The sequence below is a fragment of the Marmota marmota genome, unplaced genomic scaffold, assembly GCF_001458135.2.
Source record: "Marmota marmota marmota unplaced genomic scaffold, marMar, whole genome shotgun sequence".
Taxonomy (NCBI): Eukaryota; Metazoa; Chordata; class Mammalia; order Rodentia; family Sciuridae; genus Marmota; species Marmota marmota.
The window spans coordinates 60,435,563-60,458,272 of NW_026000174.1; the positions used below are offsets into that span (position 1 = coordinate 60,435,563).

Here is a 22,710-nt window from a genome sequence, read left to right on the forward strand (position 1 = left end):
GGCGGGGTGCGAGAGGGCGTGAGAGGGGAGCGAGGCCAGGGAGGGGAGCCAAGAGGGAGGGAAGGGCAGAGAAAGAGCCCGGGAAGAAGGAGGTGGCAGGCAGAGGAACGTAACGAAGAGCATGTGTAGGTATCGAGAGCTCCCAGAAGGGTAACGCCACCGATTTTCGGTTTTCTTCTGTCTTGGCGCGGGGAGGGGGTGGTCTGGGCTCTTTCTCTCGGCTGCCTCTCCCCCTCCTCATTCTCCACTCGTGGGCACCTTTTCTGTCTATTCCTTTCGAAACAGTGTGTCTGGGAAGCACCAGGCGTGTCTTTCCGAGGTGGCCTCGCTGTCATTTTCCAGTGGGGGGCGTGGTGGGGAAGGGGTGGGGGTCCGCGGGCCGGGCTGAGGCCGGGCCATCTCTCTGTGCCGGGGCTCGTGTGTGAGGGCGCGGGGCTCTGGGGACTTGGCGGGGATGCCCCGAGGGGACTGCAGGGCTGGTGCAGGGCAGGGAGTGCTGCACCTCAGAACTTGTGGGGTGAGCCCAGGGCAGGAGGGCGTGAGGCGGGTTCTTGAGCTAGTAGTTGTGGGGTGTTGCTGAATGTTGGAGCTCTGCGCCCACCCTCCACTTCTGTTTGTTGGGGTGAGTGTGTAGGGAGGGTTGAGTTGTGCAGCAAGTATGGCTGAGAGTTTGTGTTTGTGTGTGTGTGTGTGTGTGTGTGTGTGTGTGTGGTCCAGCCTCCAGGGGCACAGTTGGGTGTTGCGGGAGAGCGCCCCTCACCCCACACTTCCCAGCTGCCCCTCGCATCCCATTCACAGAACATGGCTTTCAGGACCCTCCTGGTCTCCTCCTCCCGTCGCCATGGCTGCGGGGAGTGGGGGGAGGAGACAGTTGGAGCCAGCCCCCTGCCCCTGCTGCTCCAGCTAACCCCCCACCTGCCCTTTCTCTCCCTTCCACAGGCTGGGCCCCATCCCCTGCTGCTCTGGGGGGCAGGGGCCGGAAGATGGTGGCCAATGAGGAGGGGGAGCGGAGAGAACTTGAGCCAGGGCCTCCCCTCCCCCATTTCCTCCTCTGTCTCTACACCCGCTTCTGGAAGGAGCTGGGGGATGGCTCCTGGGCCCAAGGTGGGGGAGGGGCCCTACTAGCTGGTGAATTGCTGGGCCCGTTCCTCAGGAATGAGTTGAGTGAGAGCTGAGGGGCTCTTGGTCCCAATCCCCTCTTCCTTCGTACCATAAGGAGAGATCTAGGAACTCCTTTGGGAAGAATATTCCCTTAGCTTCTTCCTAAGCTTGCTGGGCAGCCCTGTGCTCTGCCCCCTGTTGGCCTGGTCCAGTTTCCAGCTGGCTTGCCCAGTCCCAGGAGCACAGAGGCCTGGCGACTGACCCCAGCGGGCCTTGGTTTCCGTCCATTGGAACTGTGCAAACTGTGGGGCAGGGCCCCATGTTTGCAGATTACAGGAATAAACTGCCTGGAAAGGCTGAGAGAAGCTCTCCTGCTTCCTGAGGGGGTGGGAAGAAGCTAGAGGGGAAGCCCAGAGGAAGAGGTCCCAATTGGAATTGGGTCATCCATTTCTTCTACTAGCTGTGGAGTGGAGAGGGAGTCTTTCAGAGGCTGCTTTATTGCTTGGGAGGCCTCATAGATCAGGGCACAGAGGATTCATCCCCCAGCCTTTCCATCTTTGGCCTGCCTAGAGTTCACTGGCTCAGAATATAACTGGCTTCCATGGCCATGGCACTAGCTAGAATATGCCACACTAGCGCTCCACCTGGCTCTGAACCTTTGGATTTACAAGTGTTCTTCCAGGTCATCTTCTAGCTTTGGGTTTTAATCAGTCTCAGTTATCCTGTGTTTAAGTCCCTTAAACTAGAAGCGGATGGAAAGGGCTGGCTGGGTGAGCCTAAAGACTCCGTAATGAAAGTCCCTGGACTGGACAGGAAACTCAGCTTCTAGTTCCACTACCTATGAAAGCTTATCCTAATTTGAGAGGGAATCACTAGTAGCATTTTGTTTAATACTAAATCCATAAAGTCTTTTGAGGACCTCCAAAAGGAGATGCAGGTTGTGGAGCTTCCCCCTCTAGCAATGGAAGCTTATCTCTTCTACCAGGGGACCTATAACTACACTTCTCCACTCTCTGGTCCTTGAGTTCATCTGAGATTGTCACCTTGAGGCCTAGAACTCCCTTTATATCTAAACTAGAAAGAAGAGAGCTTTAGAGTGGTAATGAGTAGGGGGCTCTGTGGTCCTGGTCAGCAAATTCCCTCTGGAATAGTTGGCAGAAATGTGAATCCAGAAAAACACACACTCATACAAGTCTCCTCCAGGCTTTTGCGATTTTTACCAGTTATTTCCTTTGAAACTTGAGTGTCAATCTCAGGGTATCCCTTCTGCTGCCTCATTGGGCTGTGCCCAACCACCCTAAAACCTTAAACAATTTTCTTCTGGGAAAGGAAGAAGGCAAAACGAGTGGAGAGAGAAGATAGAGGATTAACACAGTGGAAGGGAAGAGAAGAAAACTGTGCTGATGATGAGAAAATGAGCAGGGGGTGCTGTGAGCTGAGTGGGCCAGGAACTGGGAGAAGAGGTGAGGAGGCAGGGCCGGCATGCCTCTGCTGCTGGCCGGAGCTCTTTTCACATTGTGCTACTGTCTGCACCTATCACAAGCAGTGCAATGTTAAAAGGGCATTGGCCTTGTAGTGCTATCCAACGCCGGCTGCCTCCTCAGCATTGATAGTTGTTCTCCCTTCTGGGCACCAATCAGCTACCCTGGAGGAAATCTGGGAAGCCTCACTTAGTTGTACTAACAGTTCACATTTTTAGAGCCACTTCTGTGTGCAGTGCATGTGCTAGACACTGCATACAATGTTGTGATCTGTTTTAACTTGGCAGGTAGCATCCCCACTTGACAGGTGAAAACACTGAGGATCAGAGAGGTGTAGGCCGTCTGGCCAAGGAAGGTTAGTGGATTTTCATAATTGTAAGCTCACCCATCATTAGTAGACCTACATGGAAGGATCTGAGTAGATTCTCTTACTGGGAGATCTTGCTGAGCTGAGGAGTGGAAGGTTTTGATGCCATCTGCTGTTTATAGGAAGATAATCTTACAAAGTCAAGTGTAAGGATAAATGTGACAGCTCCTTGGGTAAGGACCAGGCTGTCAGACTCGATGTGGGATAGAGAGTAGGGGGAGAAGATTGGGAAACCACTGAGAAGCTCAGAGAAGACCTCTGTGAGAAAAAGGATCTTAGCCAGGTGCAGTGGTGCACCTGTCATCCTTGCAACTTGGGAGGCTGAGGCAGGAAGATGGCAAGTTTCAGACCAGCCTCAGCAACCGAGACCCTGTCTCAAAAAAAAAAAAAAAGAGGGACTGGGTGTGGTGGCGCATGCCTATAATCCCAGCAGCTGGTGGGGAGTGGGTCCTGAGACAGGAGGACTGCAAGTTCAAGGCCAGCCCCAGCAATTTAGTAAGTCCCTGTAGTAAGTCCCTGTCTCAAGATAGGTCTCAGTGATAGAGTGCTCCTGGATTCAATCCCCACTAAACACCACCACCCCCTGCCAAAAAAGGGAAAAAGGGAATGTACCGGAAAGAAAAAGTGCCACTTACAAGGACCATTCTTTAGGGGAAAAGACCTTGTGCCCCCTCACATCCAATACCTGCAGCTCCTCCCTGGCTTAGGACATGGAAATGAGATCTCATCCCTCTCCTGCCTTCAATTGCAATTATCAAAATGATCCCTTTTGGTCAGAGGCTATTTGATAATGATGGTTCTTGAAGGTACACCTGTCTGGGCTTCCAAGAATTGGATAGTATTGCTTATGACCTGATTTTAGAGATTAAATAGTATTCCTTGAGCCAAGCACACAGAATGATTCTTATAAGAGAGATTATAAGGAATTTGAGAATAACTGTGTTGTTCACTTCTCTGTCTCTCCTGGTGCCTAGCTGGCCTCATGAGAATGTATTACAGAAAATTGGGAGGTATATTTGGAGTGCTTTATGAAGGCAGCCAAAGGGCAGGGAGGTAACCCAGTGGTAGGGGGTTGGCCTATCATACCTGGTGCCAAGGGATTCCCAGTACTGGTTGGGATAGGATGGGGGAGAAGGCGGCAATTTAAGCTGGGTGCAGTAGTACACACCTATAATCCTAGATAATTGGGGTTGAGGTAGGAGATCACCAGACCAGATTGAGCAATTTACAAAGGGCTGGGGGTGTAGCTTAATGGTAGAGCACTTGCCTATCATGTGCAAGGCCCAGGGTTCCATCCCCAGCACCACACACAGAAGCAGCTAGTTTGTGCCTGGTTTTCAAGGGCAGGAGGTGGGACTGTGAGAGAGTTGGAGTCCTCTGTAAGAGCCTGAGAAGAATCTTGTCATAATTCCTCATGTAGATGCATGAGGATGCTAGCCATGGGTCTTTCCTGGCTTCTGTTTGCTCTTTCTTTGCCCTTCTCTCACCTCTATGCTTGCAGGTGTCTCTCTCCTGCCTGGTCAGCCTCTCCATTCTGAAGTTGACAGTATTTGAGATGGTACAGTTAGCATTATGTCCTTACTTTCTTCAGTCTGTTAAAACTTTTATTTGAGCCTCCTGTCTGGGCATAAGAGTGATGCCTCTCCACTCTTACTAAAAAGCAAAATTTTTTCCATGGTTCCACAGTGCCCTTGGGATGTAATCTAGACTTCCTCAGTGATTTATAGACCCTGCCTGTCTCTTGTTTCATTTCTTATCTCATGAAGCTGCACCTATATTTCAGCCACAAGAAACGTTTCCTCAAATTAACTAAGCTTGAGCCACCTGACACATGGTTCTGCCTGAACTGCTCCCCTGAGTCTTGCCTTTTGCCTACCTAAATTTTAATCTTTCAAGTGCCAGCATAGTCTCCCTTCTGGGTAACCTTCCTTGACTCCTCAGGTCTAGGCTTTTCCTCTCCTGTAAGCTCTGGAGCCTCCTCTGTTCTGCTAGATCCTTTAATCACATCCCATTGTGATTATCTGGTTATTGTTTTCCTTGCACTAGACTGAAAGGTCTAAGAGGTCACTGCCTTGCTCATGACTACCCAGTACTTAACACCATGCCTAGCAAAGAGGTGGTCTATAAATATTTGCAAATGAATGAGTGAATCTGAAATAACAATGTAGTTTATAAAAGGTGACTTACGTGTCAGTCTCCCCTGAAGGTACTGGTCACCCTAAAATAGTAGAAATTGTCATTGCCCCCAAATGTCCCTTAGGTTACACAGTTGCTTTGATAACTATGTTTGAGCTATTTTGTGCTATTTCCTATAAAGGGCCAGTGCGACACCTGAGCTAAAAGACTTTGCTTTTAGCCTTAAAATGTATCCATACACTGAACAAAACATAAAACTAGGCCAAAAAATATGGGGTCCAAGAAAACCCTTGTTCTGGAATGAGCCTCTTAGAGCCACCCAATCCTGGATGTAAGTAAAAGTGGACTTGTTGGTAAGGGCTCCAGAAGACAACTGGGTGTTTACAAAGCCCCATCCCTTCATAAACTAAACCCAGGCTGAATACTTTGCTAAAGGCTCAAGTGGGGTATATTGCCACAGACAAAGCAACTGCTGCCCCCTAGTGGTATTAAGGGACAGGCTCCCTTGGGTATAGTGAAGGGAATGGTGAGTAGTACATGCACAAAGGAAAGTCAGAGGACAGGGCCTCACAGTTGCTTTTCCCCTTTTTATTAAAAATAGACCCAAACACTTTATATATCATACAAAAGTTTCTTTCGCTGGTGGCAACCACAGGAAAGACTGGTCCTGTGGTGCTGATGATCCACCTCCCCTCCAGGGGACTGGGTCCCAGGGAGCAGTGGTTGGGCCTTGAAGAATGCCCATAAAGACTGCTTGCTCTGGAAACAGCCAGCTGAGGGTGGGGGCTGTTCCAGGGGCAGCTTTCCCCACCCCACCCAATGGCAAAGATTAGATACTCAAAAGTGCCTCTTTAGTGCCAAGGTAAACTAACAAGTGGAGTGAGATGGAAACCCCCTGTGACTTTATTTCCCAGGGCCTGGGACTTGGGTGTTTCCTCCCATCCCTATCCCCATCCCCTGCCCTGAGTCTGTTCTCTGCAAATGGGAGTGGGAAGCTATTTGCCCTCAGAGACTCTAGTCTCCTGGTGTATGAGGCCAAAATTTCATTCCAACCTAAACTGTTTCTTTGATATTCTGTGACTTAGGACCTCTTAGCCCCATAACCCAAGGTTTATCCTTTTCTCCACTCAAAAAAAGGGAGGTCAAAATCCTGATTCCTCCCATGATCCTCTGCCTGAGTCCACACCCTGCCATCACCTCAATTTCCAGGAACTTGGGAATAAAAGGGCCCACAACCATCCCTTTTTTCCCAATTCTATATTTCCCTAACTGCTGCCCACTCCTGAGCCTTGAACACCCCTGGGGTACCCCAGGCCCCTGTTCCAAAGGGGACCTGGTAATGATGTGGTGGAGGTAAGGAAGGCGTTGGTTGGAGCCGGGCTTCCCCAGGGGTGGGGCAGTGCTCATGCTGGTATGGACAGCTTGGTAGGGCCAGGGGACAGGTGTGAAGAGGGTGGGGCATGCGGAGGAAGGGCATAGCCTGCCTGAGCCCCCTCAGTCCCAGCCATTGTCCTTCACCATGTGTGACATTTCAATGATGTACTTCCCTTCCTTGTACTTCTGGCTGGTCTCAAAAGCTTGTTCCTGTGGAGAGCAAAGTGGGTGAACACAGGACAAAGCTGTTCCCCTCCAGGCCCCACCACTGTATTACCCCTACCCAAGGCCCCTGATTCAGTCCAACCCACTTTCCAGCTCCCTATTTCCTTGGACCATGCAGAGATCTGACATGTGGTCACTGGGGCCTGGAAGGCCATGGGGCTGTCTAGAATGTAGCCCTCTTCACCAAGTACTTACATATTTCCAGCCCAGTGTGGTCTTGCAACTTTCACAGAAAATATCTGCTACCGAGTGAAGCCCTGTGAGCAGGAGGCGCTGTTCTGCTGGCCCACAACCCACGTTGACCCTGTCTCAGAAACAAGAAGGATCCAGCCCCCGAACAGCCCAAAGGGACTTCCATCTGGAAAACTGGGGCTTCTGACTTAAGCAATCCACCCCATTATGACTAGTGCCTGGGCCTTCTTTCTCCAGTGCTGTGATTTCAGTTCTGCCTGGACTCTCCACAAAGACCTGCAGACTGACTTTCTGCAAAAAGTCTTTTTGCTTTTGCAAAAGGGGAGGTGAAGCCAAAGGTACAAGATCACATTCTGGGCTAGGGGTGTAGCACTGGTAGAACACTTGCCTAGCATGCGTGAGACCCTGGGTTCCAGCCCCAGAACCAGCCCCAATCATCTCCTAACAGCTGACCCCCTTCATCCACAAAGGAAAATTGTTCACACACAAGCACGCACGCACTAAGAAAGAGGTAGACTCACACGGAGTTAAACAGGTAGGCTCGGCCATGGCTCCCCTGGAAGGACTGTGGAGACAGGACAGACAGTGACCACTGGGTAGCCTCAGCCCCACTGACTGAACCCCTGGGGTGTGGGGAGAGAAGAGCTTTGCTGCCTCATCCCTAGGTGATGTTTGGGCAACCTGTCCTGAGGGGTGGAGTGGCAGACCCTCATTTTAGCATACCTTGGAAATAAGCTCATCATGTTTGGCCAGGTGTGCACGACAGTGGACACAGCTGTAAGTGCGGTGGCAGCGGGGCAGGTAGCTGCGGAACGTCTTGGTGGGAAGGCAGGCAGGGGCCGGACCAGGGTCACAGCTGGGCATGACAGGCTGGAGGACGATGCCCTGGCGGGCTGGAGGGGCTGGCGCTGTGCAGCCCCCACAGAGACGGTCGCAGGTAAAGCAGCGGAGCAGGTTGGCTAGAGCCGTGTTTCAGGGCAGGAGAAATGTGGGGGGCTGCCCGGCCAGGGCCCCCCCAGACAAGAACCAGATAGAAATAGAAGTCACCTGGGAAGAGGAGAAAGTGCATCAGAAGAGCTGTGACCTTATAAGGAGCCACTTATGACTGCCTGGAGGAGGTGGGGCTCAGTTCTCTATGCTTCTCTCCCTGTCATCAACCCTGCTCAGTGTCCAGTTGCACTGTCTCCCTGTTCCCTGGAGCCCCATTCTGCTCTGGCAAGCCTGGCAGCAGTTCCAGGCTTCTTATGCCATAGCTGGGGAGCTGGTCTCTCTCTCCTGGGGCAGTAGCAGCCTCTATGGTTTTCCACTGAGAGTCACCTGCTGGTATGAGTGCTGCCATGGGAGCAATATCTTCTGCAAGGGCCCTGTCCTTGGTGTTCCTTTCTCGTGTGAGAATCTGTACCCTACAAGCACTAGTAGTTACTATGTCTTGGACTCAGTTGGGGCTTTTGTGGACTCCATTTGCAATGCAGTGGGTTCGTTATACATTTCTTATGGGAGGGAGGGGCAAGTTGAGGTGGTGGGAGCAGCAGGCAGGTGCATACACCTGGCGTCTCCTGGGGGCAGGTCCTGCACTCTAGGACTCTCCACTAGAACTTTATGGATGTCTCCTTTAGTGCCAAAGATGTCACATGTGGCTGTTCCCCAGTTTTGCACTGTGACTACTCATTCCAGCCCAGAAGGCACACCCGACTGACTCCCCAGCCCCTGAGCTCCTCCCCCTTCCCCCTCTAGTACTGATTATGGAACCCAGGTCTTCCCACATGCTAGACAAGTGCTTTACCACCGGGCTACATCCCAGCCCTCTCTTCACTGTCTACTCACTGTTTCCTTATTCCTGGGTTAAAGACTAAGGCATCCCACTGTAGAAGAGAAGATAGCTTTCCTTTGGCAAATCTGACAACTGGACCAATTGGAAATGGGTACCACGTAAAAAAAAAAAAAAACAACAAAAAAAAAACAGACTCCTGGGCTGTGCAGGGTTGTGTGGTGGTATAGTGTGAGAGCAATGTCCACAATAAACAACAGATGGTGGGGGAGAACTCCTTATTTATAAAGGCTATGCTTTGGGGCAAAGGCAGAAACTATTCCCCCTTCTCCCAGGTTCAGGGACAAACAGCTTTGACTCTAGGTGACGGAAGATGAAATAATTGCCGGATTCTGATTAGGGATCTTGAAGATGTTGGTATCTGCCCACACTCCAGTCCCAAAGTGGCTGAGAATGCTGGAGGCAGGGGATAAGAAGGGAGGTGTCTTCTGTTGGTTCTGATAAGCAGTTGAGGTGCCGCCTTCTCCTTCATCTGCCCGGCTGGCTGTTTTGTATGGTTCAGTCCAATTCTGGTCCAGAGATGCCAGCTGGGTGCTCTGGCAATGCTAGACCACCAAGCGGAGGAGGTGGTGCTGGCTCCAATTGCCAGGGCAAACGGGCTCTCCCTGTCCTGTCCTCTGCAGTGGCCAGAAGCGCCCCAGCTGCTCCATTCTTTCAGTAGGCTGCCAGGCAGTCTCTCCACTAAGCCCTCAAACTGAGACCATCTTCAGTTTCAGGACCTCTTACCTTGGCAGGGGCCCAGGAAGACACCTTGGGCTGAATTCAGGGTGACATTGGGTCTGGCCTCAGGAAACAGGCCCTCCTCGCTAGGAGACTCCTGTTCAGCCTCCTTTTCACATGTTTGCCTTCAACTTTGCCTGAGTTCCCTTCTGAGACACACCACCCTGAAACCTCTACTACTACAGGGGCTGGAGGAACAGGGGCCAGCTTAGGTCCCTGCTCTCAGACTCCTTCCCCAGCCTCCATCCATCACGCCTCCCTCCCTCACCCCTGCTTCCCCAACCAGCCCAGGGGAGGTTGCACAGAAGGCCAGAAAATCACGCAAGGGAGAGTAGGGGTCATTTCTTCTCCCCTCTCTGATTACAGGGAGAAGCAAGTTGGGCAAATGGGTGTGTGTGGGGGGGGGATAAAGGCAAGCTGAGTGTTGGGAAGAGGATGTTTCCCTGATGTGCGATGGGGCTGGACTGTGGGAAGTGGGGGAGAAGAAGGGCTGGCAGAGGGGAGGACTGACAGCTGACAGCAGAGGCACTGAGGCGGAGGCTGGAGGAACCAGGTGCAAATCCCATGCCTCTCGGGGGGAAAAAGAGACGGGGGAGGGGGACACCTGCTCATAATGGATGTTCTCATCTGCTCTGAGATTTTTGGCCCCCTGGGCTAACATTTTCAGTATGGTATGGTCCAAGTAATTAGCAGTGCAGCCAGCTCCCAGGGCGGGCTTTGGGGGTCTGCACCAGCGGCAAAACAATAAACAGTGATGTTGGATGCTGCAGCCAAAGTTGCCGGAAAATAAGTGCGGGAATTGTCAGAGCTTGGAGAGGGATGGAGGAGCCGAGAGAGAGGAGAGAGGAGCGGAGGCAGCAGGGAGGGGGAAGGGAGGACAAAGGGTGGATGAATAATGCTTTTGCAAAGGGAAAAAAGCAACACGCAGCAGGAAGAGGAAATTTGCAAAGGGGGGAAAATTCATTTGGAGAAGGGCTGCCCCCTCACCTTGAGGTCTGCTCCAGAGATCTCCGTCTATCTCTCTCTCTCTCTCTCTCAATCTCTCAATCTTTCTGCTCACTCTTCTCTCTTCTCTTTCGGCTCCTTCAATTGGGAAAGGGATGGGGGTGGGGAAAGGTAGTTGAGGGGCTCAAGACTGAGGCTGCAAAGCTGGACAGCTGCTGGGGGGCCAGAGGTTGTCTCGTTCTGTACCTCGGTCTGTGGGTGAATGTGGCTGTGTGTTGTGGAACTGCATCATAACACTGTGAGTCATCCATCCCCCCACCCCCCCCTCACCTCCCACGTCAGAGCAGGGCTGGGAGACACAGGAGGCGGGTTGGGAGGAAGGGAGGGGGCAGGCATCCAGGGACTGGGCTGGAGGAGTGATGCAAGGGAGTTGGGGCAGAGGGGCGGGCGGAGAGGTGTTGGTGCTGGTGATGGGCGAGAGGCAGTTTGTTAAGAAGCAAGGCAGTATGGCCAAGGAGATAGAACCTGGGGGAAAGAGAGCTGGGCAAGGATGGAGTAAGGGTGGCAGGGCTGGAGGAAAGGAGATAGCAAGGCTAATGAAGTGAGAGATGGATGCAGACAGCCAGGAAGTTCACGTATACGAATTTAACATGATATATTTTCCCACTTCAGTTCAGACATCAACCCTGACACAGGGTAAAGGATGTACTGGTTTTCACGGATGGCAAACTGGGTTGCCAGACTTGCACTATACCAGGTACTTCCAAGCTTCAAAGCGTCAGTTTAGTGGTCTGAAGAAGTCATAGATTAAATATGACATTTTGCGTGCAGGAACCTCATATCAACTGCCTCCAAATTACTTGTGCTTCATAAATGAAGACACCTACAAAACTTACATTACATAAAATTCTCTACTGTAAACTTCTAAGGCAGGTCCTCAGGGAAACTTCTCTCTGCATCCCAGGACTGCAGTGCCTAGCGCAGAGCCCTGCGTACAGAAGAGACTTATAAAACAGTAGTTGAGTTGCATCTTCAGATATGGACCAAGTGTATGGCTCAGGCTCAAAGACACTTGAGTTAGAATCTTAGCCCTAGGCACTAGCCAAGTTACTGATCCTCTTTACATCTCAGATTTCCTCTTTTGCCAAATTAAGCTAATAACAGTCATCTCATAAAGGTGCTAAGTAAGATAACCTGGAAGTTCCCAAACCGTGCCTGGCACATGATAGGCATTTAGTAAACAGTAGTTAGTGTTATTTCAAAACTGCATCCTCAATTTATTACCCCTAAATCCATACAGGATTTAATAGTTCATTTATCCTCTCTGGATTTAGAGGGATGAGGCATAAGTCCAACTTGTGTCTTATGGAAAAACTACATTTAAAAAATATTTTTTTAGTGTCAATGGACACAATACCTTTATTTTATTTAGTTTTTTTTTTTTTTAACTTGGTGCTGGGATTGAACCCAGTACCACACTCATGCTAGACAAGCGTTCTACTACTGAGCCACAAACCCAGCCCAAAACTACATTTTTTTCTTGCTACTTTTTTTTATATCAGCTTTCCGTTAAATCAAATTTGACATAGAATACTTCCCATGGAGTGCTGTCCTGTGTATGTCACTAAAGTATGTGGACCCAGAACATATCCCTTAGGACAAACCCCCTGTTTTTTAACAAAGGTTAACATTCAGAAAGTCGTGTTGTAGGTGATTTGCTTTCATTCTCACATGTAAGGGGTGAGGAAGTTAAGGCAGTGGAATGTGGATAATGAGAGACATTGCTAGATATGGGGAAAAAAAGGAATTCTGAATGTTTAATCAGAGACAATTCTGGAGTTTAAGGTAAATTCTAAGAAGAATGTGGGTACCTCGAGGGATGTTACCAGAGGTTTGGAATTGAGAAGAGGAGCTGGGTAAAGAGAAGAGAGAAGTGGTCTTGTCTGGACTGTAGATGAGAATGAAAACAGAGGAGGAATTTGAGGAGCCATTGTTAAGGAGAAAAAAGGAAGATTAGTTTTTACATTTGGCATTTTCCCCCCAGTGGTGGGGATCAAATTCTGGGCCTTGAACATTCTAGGCAAACATCTTACCACTGAGCCACATCTCTAGCCTGGAAGATAACTTTTTAGGACATGAATTTAAGGTTTGAAAGCAAAAAGGATACCAGTGAATTTAAATTAATTCAAGAACAAAATTATCAAGCATTAGATGGAGAGGAGAGTGAGAAGGACATACAAAAACAGTATTATATTTGGGGGTGGGGTGTAGATAACAGGAGCGCTTGGTGGAAGACTAAAAGTGAGAAAAGAGAGTGTAGGCAAGTACAGATGCTTTAAATGTTGTGCCCTTTTTCTGTGTTTAAGAAACAAAATGGAGAGCGCTCTAAAATGGGTGGAAGAGAGGCTTCCTCTTAAATTCTGCTTGAGATGGTTATACAATATCCAAATAAAGATGACCTTTGGGAAATTGGGAGAAATTGCCTCAAGGGTGAGAATGTGGAGGCAAAGAAACAGACCAGGGAGATAGATTACAAGGAAATGAGGAAAGATGAGACCCAGGGAGAAAATTTTTAAATTTAATTAATTAAAATTTATTTTAAATTCTTCATCATCATCATCATCATCAGTTTTGCAGTACTGGGGATTGATGGATGCTCTATCACTGATCTACATTCCCAGTCCTTTTTATTTTTTTGAGACAGGGTCTCCCTAAGTTGCTCAGGCTGGACTTGAACTTGCCTCCTGCTTCAGTCTCCTGGGTAATTGAGATTACAGGCATGCTTGGCCCCAGAAAGAAATTTTCTAATTGGAGATTGGATTTAAAATTTTAAAGAATGGCAAACAATCAGTGGAAACCCAGTGGTTAATTGAACAACTAATGCACGCATGATGAATGAATACAATAATTAAAGCAAACTATCAAAGAAAGCTGTGAGAGGTGAGGACAGTAATGCTTGAAAAGTGAGTGCTAAGTAAGGCCAGTAGGAGAAAGGCAAACCAGAAAATCTCATGCTTCTCAGCCTGGATTCACCAGGTGAGCTGGGATAAAAACAAAAGTACTTATCTGTTTAAAAAAATAAAGTACCTGTAAAATGGGGATGCCAATTATGGTATCTACTGCACAGGCTTCTTGCAAGATTAAATTAACTCACATCTGTCAAGCCCATAAGAGTACGTGGCATCTAACACTACATAACTGTCATTATTATAACCATTTTATAACTGGGCACAGACTCTCAAACTCTGGATTAGAGTTCTACCTCTACAACTGACTGTGAATGCTTGGGAAAGTGGCTTGCCTTAGTCTCCTTCCCAAACTGAAATTGGAGATAATAAGGCTAACTATGCAGGGTGCTGTGAAACAAGAAACCTGAAAGGACTTTCAGGTAAAGTACTAAACAGACGATATTATTATAGCCACCACCCCCCCCAGCATACAATAAAAACTTAAAAGTTAACATCAAATATTTCCTATAACACAAGGATTGTATTTAGTGCTTTACATGCATCATCTCATCCAAACTTTACAACTTTAACAGGTTGGGTACTGTTATTATCCCCATTTTAGAAATAAGAAACATCTCAAAGAGATGAAGCCTGTGATTTGCCCAGAGTCACACAGTGAGCAAGCAATTCAAGACTCCAAAGACCAGGCTCTTGAGAAGAGGATTATAGATGTGGCTGAACCTGTTGGTTGCGGGGTATACGACTGACCTTGTATAACTATGAGAGATTTAGGGAGGGAAAGAGTCCCCGACAAAACTCCCCGCTCAGTGGGAGAGAGGTTGTTGGGTAACGACTGACTTAAAAGATAACTGGAAGGAATCACTGGACTTTATTCTTTCTTTAAAGAAAAAACTTTCTGAATGGTTTCCATGTGCCAAGCACTGTGTCAATATGGCCTCTGACGGACAGTTTTCCACCTGCCCAAACTGGCTTTGCCAATTTCCCCACTTACTGGCTTGTGAACCAGGCAAGCAGGCCATCGTGGGACTAGCTAGTGAGTCCCCCTCGCTTTCTAGCGGCCCTTTCCTTTCCTAGGCGGCAGGTGGGGCAAGACCCAGCGGCCGACGCGTCTAGGAAGCGTTGGGGCCCCGCGCGGGTGCGTAACCGCCACGCCTCCCGCCGACTCCGTTAACAATGGTGGCCACGCCCACCTAGGCCGTCACTGGCTAACAACCCCTAACTACAGTTCCCAAAGGCCGCGCGGCGCGCGTGCGCATTCGTCCGGCCGGACCGGCACGACTCCACGTCCTAGTGGGCTCCGCGCGGCCGCGCCTCCTCCTACTGCGCAAGAGCGGAACCATGTTTATTTCCGGCGTGCGTCTGACCCAGCGCGGTTTGTAGTTGTGTGCAGGTCGGGTCCGGGAAGGCTCTTGGGGTTGCTTGTTCGTAAGTGCGGCTGTGCAGGTAAGTTGATAAGCTCAGGAACACAGACGCCGACTCCTTGGGGACCTGGGCAGATTTGGGGGTGTCTGCGACAAATGCTGGACCTAGAACTGTTCAGAAATACTCTTTCACGTTCCCACAGGCCTTGTTATCCCCAGAACAATACTGTATGTCAGGAAGTTGAAGTGCCATCAGATGGCATCTGGTGAAAAAAGCTTCAGAGGTTGATTGTCTAACGACACTACTAGTCGTTGGTGGGCCAGGCCGAATATTGTTGAGTCCAAGTCTGGTGTTCTTTGCTTTGCATCCGGATCGCAGACGTCCTTTTCTTGTTGACTTGCGTTTGCGAGTGGGCATCTGTTGCCTTCCCGTATACCAACAGTGTTGAAGCGAACTATGAGGATGATAAATCTGTCAGTCCGTAGTTGTTTTCCTCTAACGCCTGAGTCATTCACTCACTGTATTTATTGAGGTGCTTACAGTGTATCAAGCTCTATTATGGGTATAGAGATAGGTAGCAAACAAGAATGCCCAACCCTACTTTCTAGTGGTAAACAAAAACATAGCGAGACTGAAGGTAATAAGAAATACGGTGAAAAAAATAAAGGGTAAAATCTATCAGAAGATTTTGAAGAGGCCTAACTCATGATTAGATCTGATATTTGTGTTGTAGGCACAGTGGCTACACAGAAAAGATGGGAGAGGAGGCCAATGATGACAAGAAGCCAACAACTAAATTTGAACTAGAGCGAGAAACAGAACTTCGCTTTGAGGTGGAGGCTTCTCAGTCAGTTCAGTTGGAGTTGCTGACTGGCATGGCAGAGATCTTTGGCACTGAGCTGACTCGAAACAAGAAGTTTACTTTTGATGCTGGTGCTAAGGTGGCTGTTTTCACATGGCATGGCTGTTCTCTGCAACTGAGCGGCCGCACTGAGGTGGCTTATGTTTCCAAGGACACCCCTATGTTGCTTTACCTCAACACTCACACAGCCTTGGAACAGATGCGAAGGCAGGCAGAAAAGGAAGAAGAACGAGGCCCTCGAGTGATGGTAGTGGGCCCCACTGATGTGGGCAAGTCCACAGTATGTCGCCTGCTGCTCAACTATGCAGTGCGTTTGGGCCGCCGTCCTACTTATGTGGAGCTGGATGTAGGCCAGGGCTCTGTGTCCATTCCTGGTACCATGGGGGCCCTCTACATTGAACGGCCAGCAGATGTTGAAGAGGGTTTCTCTATCCAGGCCCCTCTGGTGTATCATTTTGGCTCCACCACTCCTGGCACTAACATCAAGCTTTATAATAAGGTCAGAGCTGGAGCTAGACTGGTGGAGGGAAGGGTTGCTTTCAGGGTAGGAAGCTGTGGGGAAGTTTGGTAGTTAAAAATGCACACATTGTTCCCTCTCATCTTATTGTTCCTACTTGTATTACTACCACATGATTTCAGAAAAGGCAGTTTCAAATATCTTAACCTCAGATTGCTAAACGTTTTTGTGGACTTAGTAATTAAATTTCCACTTGACATAAAACAGGAAGCGTAAACAACAAAAATAAATCCACGTTAGAGGCTTAAAATCACAGACATATAGCTCAGTTGGTAGAGTGCTTGCCTTGCATGCACAGGGTCCTGGGTTCGATCTCCAGGGGGGGGAAAATCAGATGTTAAAAAAAATGTCATTTTTGGGCTGGGGATGTAGTTCAGTGGTTGAAATGGGTTTGTTCCCTAGCACAGCAAGCACACACACAATCATTTTTCTTGGACCATGAACCAGTTACTCTGTTGTTGAGAAACAGAATAGCCTTGAATCTGTCTGGTGTTTTTGTTCTCATCTTGATCCTTTCTTTTGCAGATTACATCCCGTTTAGCAGATGTGTTTAACCAGAGGTGTGAGGTGAACCGAAGGGCATCTGTGAGTGGCTGTGTCATTAACACCTGTGGCTGGGTCAAGGGCTCTGGTTACCAGGCCTTGGTGCATGCAGCTTCAGCTTTTGAGGTGGATGTAGTTGTGGTTCTAGATCAAGAAAGACTGTACAATGAACTGAAACGGGATCTGCCTCATTTTGTACGTACTGTGCTGCTCCCTAAGTCAGGGGGTGTGGTTGAACGCTCCAAAGACTTCCGCCGGGAATGTAGGGATGAGCGAATCCGTGAGTATTTCTATGGATTCCGAGGCTGTTTCTATCCCCATGCCTTCAATGTTAAATTTTCAGATGTCAAAATCTACAAAGTTGGGGCACCTACTATTCCAGACTCCTGTTTGCCTTTAGGCATGTCTCAGGAAGACAATCAGCTTAAGCTAGTACCTGTCACCCCTGGCCGAGACATGGTACACCACCTATTGAGTGTTAGCACTGCTGAGGGTACAGAGGAGAACCTTTCTGAGACAAGTGTGGCTGGCTTCATTGTGGTGACCAGTGTGGACCTGGAACATCAGGTATTTACTGTCCTGTCTCCAGCTCCTCGCCCACTGCCTAAGAACTTCCTTCTAATCATGGATATCCGGTTCATGGATCTCAAATAGAGATCAGCAAGAAGCCTTTCTTTCTGGGCACAGAGATCCTCTGGCCATCACCAAAGACAAATGGGCTGAAATATGAGAATCTTCTGAGGCCAGCTGACCAGGAAACTAGATTAGTAGAAAACATATTCTACCTCTTAAAACAGATGGTGGTAACCAAACTCTGAACCAAAAGGAGAGCCATGAGAACCATGAAAATATAATTGTTTTCTTAGATCACCTAAGATGCTACTTCAAATTCTCTTAAGACCCTGGAGAATTACATTCTTTCACTTTACTACCATATAGATTTTTTAAAATCACTTTATATTCCATATATAATACTTGCTGTCTCATTTATACAGTATGAAAGTGTGAATTTAGAGGAACTCCTTTCAATAAACTTCAAATTTAAAAAGTTTTTAATAAATATTTTTATCTCATAGAAGTTGGTGTGATTTTTAAAAATTTTTATTTTTTCTTTAAGTGTTATAGGAATGTTATTGGAATGATTTATTGCTCAAATACTTAGAGAAAGGAAAATCACGAACCTACCTGTAGGGGCTGGGGATGTGGCTCAAGCGGTAGCGCCTGGCATGTGTGCGGCCCAGGTTCGATCCTCAGCACCACATACAAACAAAGATGTTGTGTCCGCCAAAAACTAATAAATAAATAAATATTAAAAAAAAAAAGAACCTACCTGTATGTCAAGCAAGTGAGGTTTTTTTATTGTTGTTTATTGATTTTCATGTGGTGCTAAGGATTGAACCCAGTGCCTCACATGTGCGAGGCAAGCCACAACCCCAGCCCCAAGCAAGTGAGTTTTTATGATGGTTCCCCTTAGCATTTAGGTATTGTTTAGTGCAGGATTTACTCTGGAGAATGAAAGAGGCTGGTGATAATCAATGGGATGAGATTTCAGATCTAATTTCCTGGCGGTAGCTTTTTTTCTCTCCATTACAGTTAGCTTTTTTTTTTTTTTTTCCTGTTATCCATTTGATTGGAACCAGGACCTAACTCAAAGTGTAACATTCAGGTGGTATGGTAAGAAGCTGGGAAAGCCCATTTTGATCTCCTGCAAAAGACTGGTGTCCCTAGTTTGGGCATGGATTACTTATGTATCTGATGGCATTCAGCCACTCCTTCTTTCCACAAATATGTAGGTTATTCCACAAATCTATTCTGCCAGGAACCATTCTAGGTGGAAAACATAAAGTTTTAAGGAGCTTATTGTAAAGGATAAACAAATTTACAAAGGCAAGTGCTATACAGAGGTTTAAATTTGGCTAATATAAAGCTGGGCACTGTGGTGCAGGCCTGTAATTCCAACAACTTGGGAAGCTGAGGCAGGAGGATTTCAAATTCAAGGCTCATCTGAGCAACCTATATCCTGTTTCAAACTCAAAAATAAAAAGGGCTGAGGACGTAGGTCAGTGGTAATTTGACGATAAGGTAGTGATAACGGGAGATTACTATAGATTGGGTGGTCAGGAAAGATTTCCAGAGGACACATTCTGAGTAAGACCTGAATGGCTAAATTACGCTTGCGACAAAAACCTTGGTAGAGGAACAATGTAAAATCCTAAGAAAGGAATGAGCTTAGTGAATCGGGTGAAAAAAACAGCCAGTGTAGTTGAAGAGTGTAAGGGGAACCAAGGCAAAGCAGTAAAAGATGAGGCTTGAAGGGGCAGTAAAGACCAGATAATGTAGGGTTTTTATATCAATCAGGGTGAAGGACATAGCTTTCCTAAGTTCATACATGAACACACCACCAGTAAAACTCTTATCATCTACAACCACAAGAATGGAATCCTAATTAGAGTAAGTTATACTCTAGGTATGTATAATGTGTCAAAATATACTCTACTGTCATGTATATCTAAAAGAACAAATAGATTAGGGTTAAGAATGAATTTTATACTAAGAGCAGTGGTTAAGCAGAAAAGTGACATAATCTACATATTTAAAAGATTGGGAGAGTGGAGGCAGAGTAGAAGCGAGGATACAAATTAGGATACTGTTGTGATAGTTTCAATGCCGAGAATTGATGGGGATTGGACTAGGGCAACAGGTGAAATTGGTGAGGCCTATCTCTGCTTTGGGATATTCTGAAGGTAAAATAGCTAGGACTTGCTGATGAGAGTAATAAGAAAGATAATGGAATTAAAGATGATTTCTAGGGGCTTAGTTTTTTTTTTTTTTTTTTGTGACTAGATTGGTTATATGATTAGGGAAACCCAAGGAGGGAGCAGGGAATAATAAAAGAGTGTTTTGGTATTGTTAAAGTTTGAGCTATTAGTCATTTGTATAGAGATATAACAAATGGCTAGAGTATGAAGAGTTAGGAAAATTAAGGCTGAAGGTTCATGAAAGCAATGCTGGCAATATAGAGAGCATTTAAAGCAGCATTATTGGATCAAGTAATTTAAGACTGAAATGAGAAAGAAGCAAAGGATGGAATGAAGAGCCCAAGCAGGGGCTGGGGGATAGGTCAAGCTCTCAATTCTAGCATGTACAAGGCCTAGGTTGGATCCCCAGCACTACAAAAAAAAAAAAAAAAAAAAGATGGGGGGGGCAATACTAGGAGCTAGCAAAGGAGACTTCACTATGGATCTAGAAGCACTGATGTATTTCAGTATTTACTTTGAAAAGATTAATCTTGGAATGGTGGGAGATAAAAGCCCTACTCAAATAGAATGAAGAGATAATATCAACTGAGGAAGTAAATAACTACAGACAACTCCAGGTGCAATGGTGCATACCTGTAAAACCCTGCAACTCAGGAGGCTTAGGTACGAGCCTTGTGAGTTCAAACCAGCCTCAGCAACTTAGTGAAGCCCTAAAGAATTCAGTGAGGCTCTGCTTCAAATTAAAAATGAACTGGGGAGGGCTGGGGTTTATCTCAGTTGTAAAGCGCTTGCGTAGCATATGTGAGGCACTGGGTTCAATCTTTAGCACGGCATAAAAATAAAGGCATGCTGTCCATCTACAACTACCAAAAAAAAAAAAAAAAAAATTGGACTTGGGGACGTAGCTCAGTAGTTAAGTACCTGGGTTCAATTCCTGGTACCAAAAAAAAAAAAAAACCAAAAACCAAAAAATATAGTCTTTCAAGCTATGCTAAGAAAGGGCATGGGGAGGTGGAGGAAGTGTTAAGTTTTTTTAGATAGGATGATGCCTCTCCATAGCCTAGATAGAGAGAAATTAATGATGGATGGTATTTTTGGCAGTATTTTTTTCTGCACACTTAAAATTTTCAAGTAACATGTCAAAATTAGGAAAAGCAGATGTGCAAGGGATGGGATTCAGCACATAGGAGAGGATTGTCCTTTATCACAGGGAGAGATTTTTTTTCCTCCCAGTGGGTGGGAGATCTAGGTATTGAACTCAGGGCATTCTTCTCTGCTGAGTTGAACTAAAAGTGACCCTGTGGTTTGCCATCTATAGGCACAAGAAAATGCAATTGAAGAAGGTTCAATAAACATAAGCCACATTAGAAAAACTATAAGGAATAAGTTTTTTCTTTTTTTGGTCAAGCTCTGGATTGAATCCAGGGCCTTGAACATGCTAGGCAAGTGCTATACCACTGACCCACATTGCCAGCCCAGGAATAAAACTTAAAACATGAAAAACAACTGGTAGATATATCAAAGTAATATATTTCAAGTATGATGATCTGGCTATATCTAATTGTTTTAGCCTAGATTTTAGTCTGGATTACTTTTCAGAAGTGGCCAGCAGGTTAACCTTATATGCTATGAAATATCCTTTCTAGGATGTACTTTGCATGATTCCTAACTGAGCAAGAAAATAGAATCTCTCTCCAAACTTTAGGAGATGCCTCTTTTAGTGCTCCTCCAGCTAAAAATGAGTTGGTAATGGCGAATAGTTTAATGTTCCTATTGACCCAGAGGAGTTCAGTACCTGTGGTTGCATGGTGGAAGGCTGACTTTTTTCCATTGAGCCCTGTCTAGCCAGAGTTATCACTATTTACAGGTTCTTAGTTGAAGGCAGGAAAATAAAAATGCCTAATTTGTGAAGTATTGGAAATAAAGTTTTAAAATCCTAGAAAAATATACAACAGAAAAATGAAGTTTGACTTCATCTTAAGAACATGTAGAGGCAGAAAATATAAGAATTGTCTCCAATAATATATATTTTATGATTTAAAGGTTTTAAAAATACTAAAAAAGAACTCTTGAGTGTATTGCATTAAGTGGACTGAAACCTGTAACACAAGAATGAACCAAAATTGATATGTATGTCATGTCGGAGAAGGAACTAAGCTAGTCCCTATTAAACATGAGGCAGACTTCTCCTTTACCTTGCTGTCTAATGCTAAAGTGTCAGAACCACCGTTAAACCACTAACATTGAAACCAAATCCGAGGCCACACAGCAGGATTGATCATATTTGACACATCGGGAACCTTGGCCTCAGAAAATTGGCTGCTGGGGCACTTTTTTGAAGGGCTATTATGTAATAGCCAAAGCTGCTTTCAAATGAGAAACGGCCTCGAGTTGAAGGAGAGAGCATGTGGCATTGCTATTGGGTTCACAGCTGTCTTGGGCTAATTAGGGCAAAGTGTAGCACTGTGATCTACGGAGAGTCGGCCAGCAGCTCGCCAGGGACAGTAGCTATTCTAGAAAACCTTTTCAGCCTGTGTTCTCAAATTGGGTGAGGTCAGGGATGCAGTTGCCCATCCCTGGTGCTGCAGTGAAGGAACTACAGAAATTAAGCGGAATCAACAGCCGGCTCGTACTCTGGGGGCTACCACCGCCTCAGATCGCATGCACTCCCTGCCAAGGCTGGCGCCCGCTCTCCTTCATCTCCATCCCCGGGCCTTGACAGGAGCCTCATCCTACACTGGCTCTTCTAGTTGGGGCGCCCCCCTCCTTGTGAGAGCTACAGCCCAGACCATTCCACTACCCAGGAATTCTTCTGGGACCAGGGAACTTGAGGGACCGAAGACTTACCCAGCAAGATCGTTTTACATAAAGTTTTGGCCATTAGGGGGAGAAAAAAAAAAAAAAAAGGATGGTGGGGGAGGAGGCCTACTAAGTCACCTCATCGTTGGCCAATGCGTGAAGGGGCGAAGCAGGAAGACTGAGAGACCTATTGGTAATTGGTTGCTCTAGAAGCCTGTCTGGACTGTACCACACTTAGTTGGAGGGGGTTTGGCGAATTCGAAAGGGTAGCTATTTGCTTTTGAGCGCTTCTAATACACACGCAAGATATATATTTTTTTTAATTTCCAAAGTTTTCTGCTTGAATACAGCAGGAATAGAAAATAGGACGAAAGAAAAAGGAGGACTCGCCTGGCCGTTTCCTCATTCCTGATTTCCTGCGCAATTCGCCAATCGCCCTTTAGCCGTCGTCCCCGGAGCCCGACTACCTTGCGCGCGCGTTCCCGCTTCTCTGCGTGCCTGCGGCGCTGTGCTCCTGCAGCCAATCAGAA

The 22,710-nt window shown here is 47.0% G+C and overlaps 2 protein-coding genes across 4 annotated transcripts; one reads left to right on the top strand and one right to left on the bottom strand.

Annotated features, from left to right (window-relative positions):
• Positions 1–5,652: 5,652 nt before the first annotated feature.
• On the bottom strand, positions 5,653–10,693 carry Ypel4 (yippee like 4). Of its 2 annotated transcripts, XM_015477955.2 has the most exons (5): positions 10,412–10,693; positions 7,600–7,923; positions 7,398–7,441; positions 6,880–6,988; positions 5,653–6,669 (listed from the first exon to the last, which is right to left on the bottom strand). In XM_015477955.2, the coding sequence occupies exons 2-5, from the start codon at positions 7,738–7,740 to the stop codon at positions 6,580–6,582; spliced, it is 384 nt and encodes a 127-aa protein (XP_015333441.1). In that variant the 5' UTR covers positions 7,741–7,923; positions 10,412–10,693; the 3' UTR covers positions 5,653–6,579. The 2 variants fall into 2 exon arrangements, with proteins under 2 accessions (XP_015333441.1, XP_048644816.1); XM_048788859.1 differs by lacking the exon at positions 10,412–10,693 and having other exon boundaries at positions 7,398–7,499; positions 7,600–7,764.
• Positions 10,694–14,642: 3,949 nt separating this feature from the next.
• Clp1 (cleavage factor polyribonucleotide kinase subunit 1) lies at positions 14,643–17,697 on the top strand. 2 transcript variants are annotated; one of them, XM_015477956.2, is made up of 3 exons: positions 14,643–14,781; positions 15,434–16,061; positions 16,605–17,697. In XM_015477956.2, exons 2-3 carry the CDS (start codon positions 15,456–15,458, stop codon positions 17,274–17,276), a joined length of 1,278 nt encoding a protein of 425 aa, XP_015333442.1. In that variant the 5' UTR covers positions 14,643–14,781; positions 15,434–15,455; the 3' UTR covers positions 17,277–17,697. The 2 variants fall into 2 exon arrangements, with proteins under 2 accessions (XP_015333442.1, XP_015333443.1); XM_015477957.2 differs by having other exon boundaries at positions 14,691–14,781; positions 15,414–16,061.
• The last annotated feature ends 5,013 nt before the right edge of the window (positions 17,698–22,710 follow it).

Coding starts and splice junctions, on each gene's coding strand:
- Clp1 (XM_015477956.2), top strand. CDS start 15,456: ATGGGAGAGGAGGCCAATGATGACAAGAAGCCAACAACTAAATTTGAA. Junction 16,062..16,604: donor ACATCAAGCTTTATAATAAG/GTCAGAGCTGGA, acceptor TTTCTTTTGCAG/ATTACATCCCGTTTAGCAGA.
- Ypel4 (XM_015477955.2), bottom strand. CDS start 7,740: ATGCCCAGCTGTGACCCTGGTCCGGCCCCTGCCTGCCTTCCCACCAAG. Junction 6,989..7,397: donor GCCTACCTGTTTAACTCCGT/GTGAGTCTACCT, acceptor TTTCTGAGACAG/GGTCAACGTGGGTTGTGGGC. Junction 6,670..6,879: donor CCACACTGGGCTGGAAATAT/GTAAGTACTTGG, acceptor TGCTCTCCACAG/GAACAAGCTTTTGAGACCAG.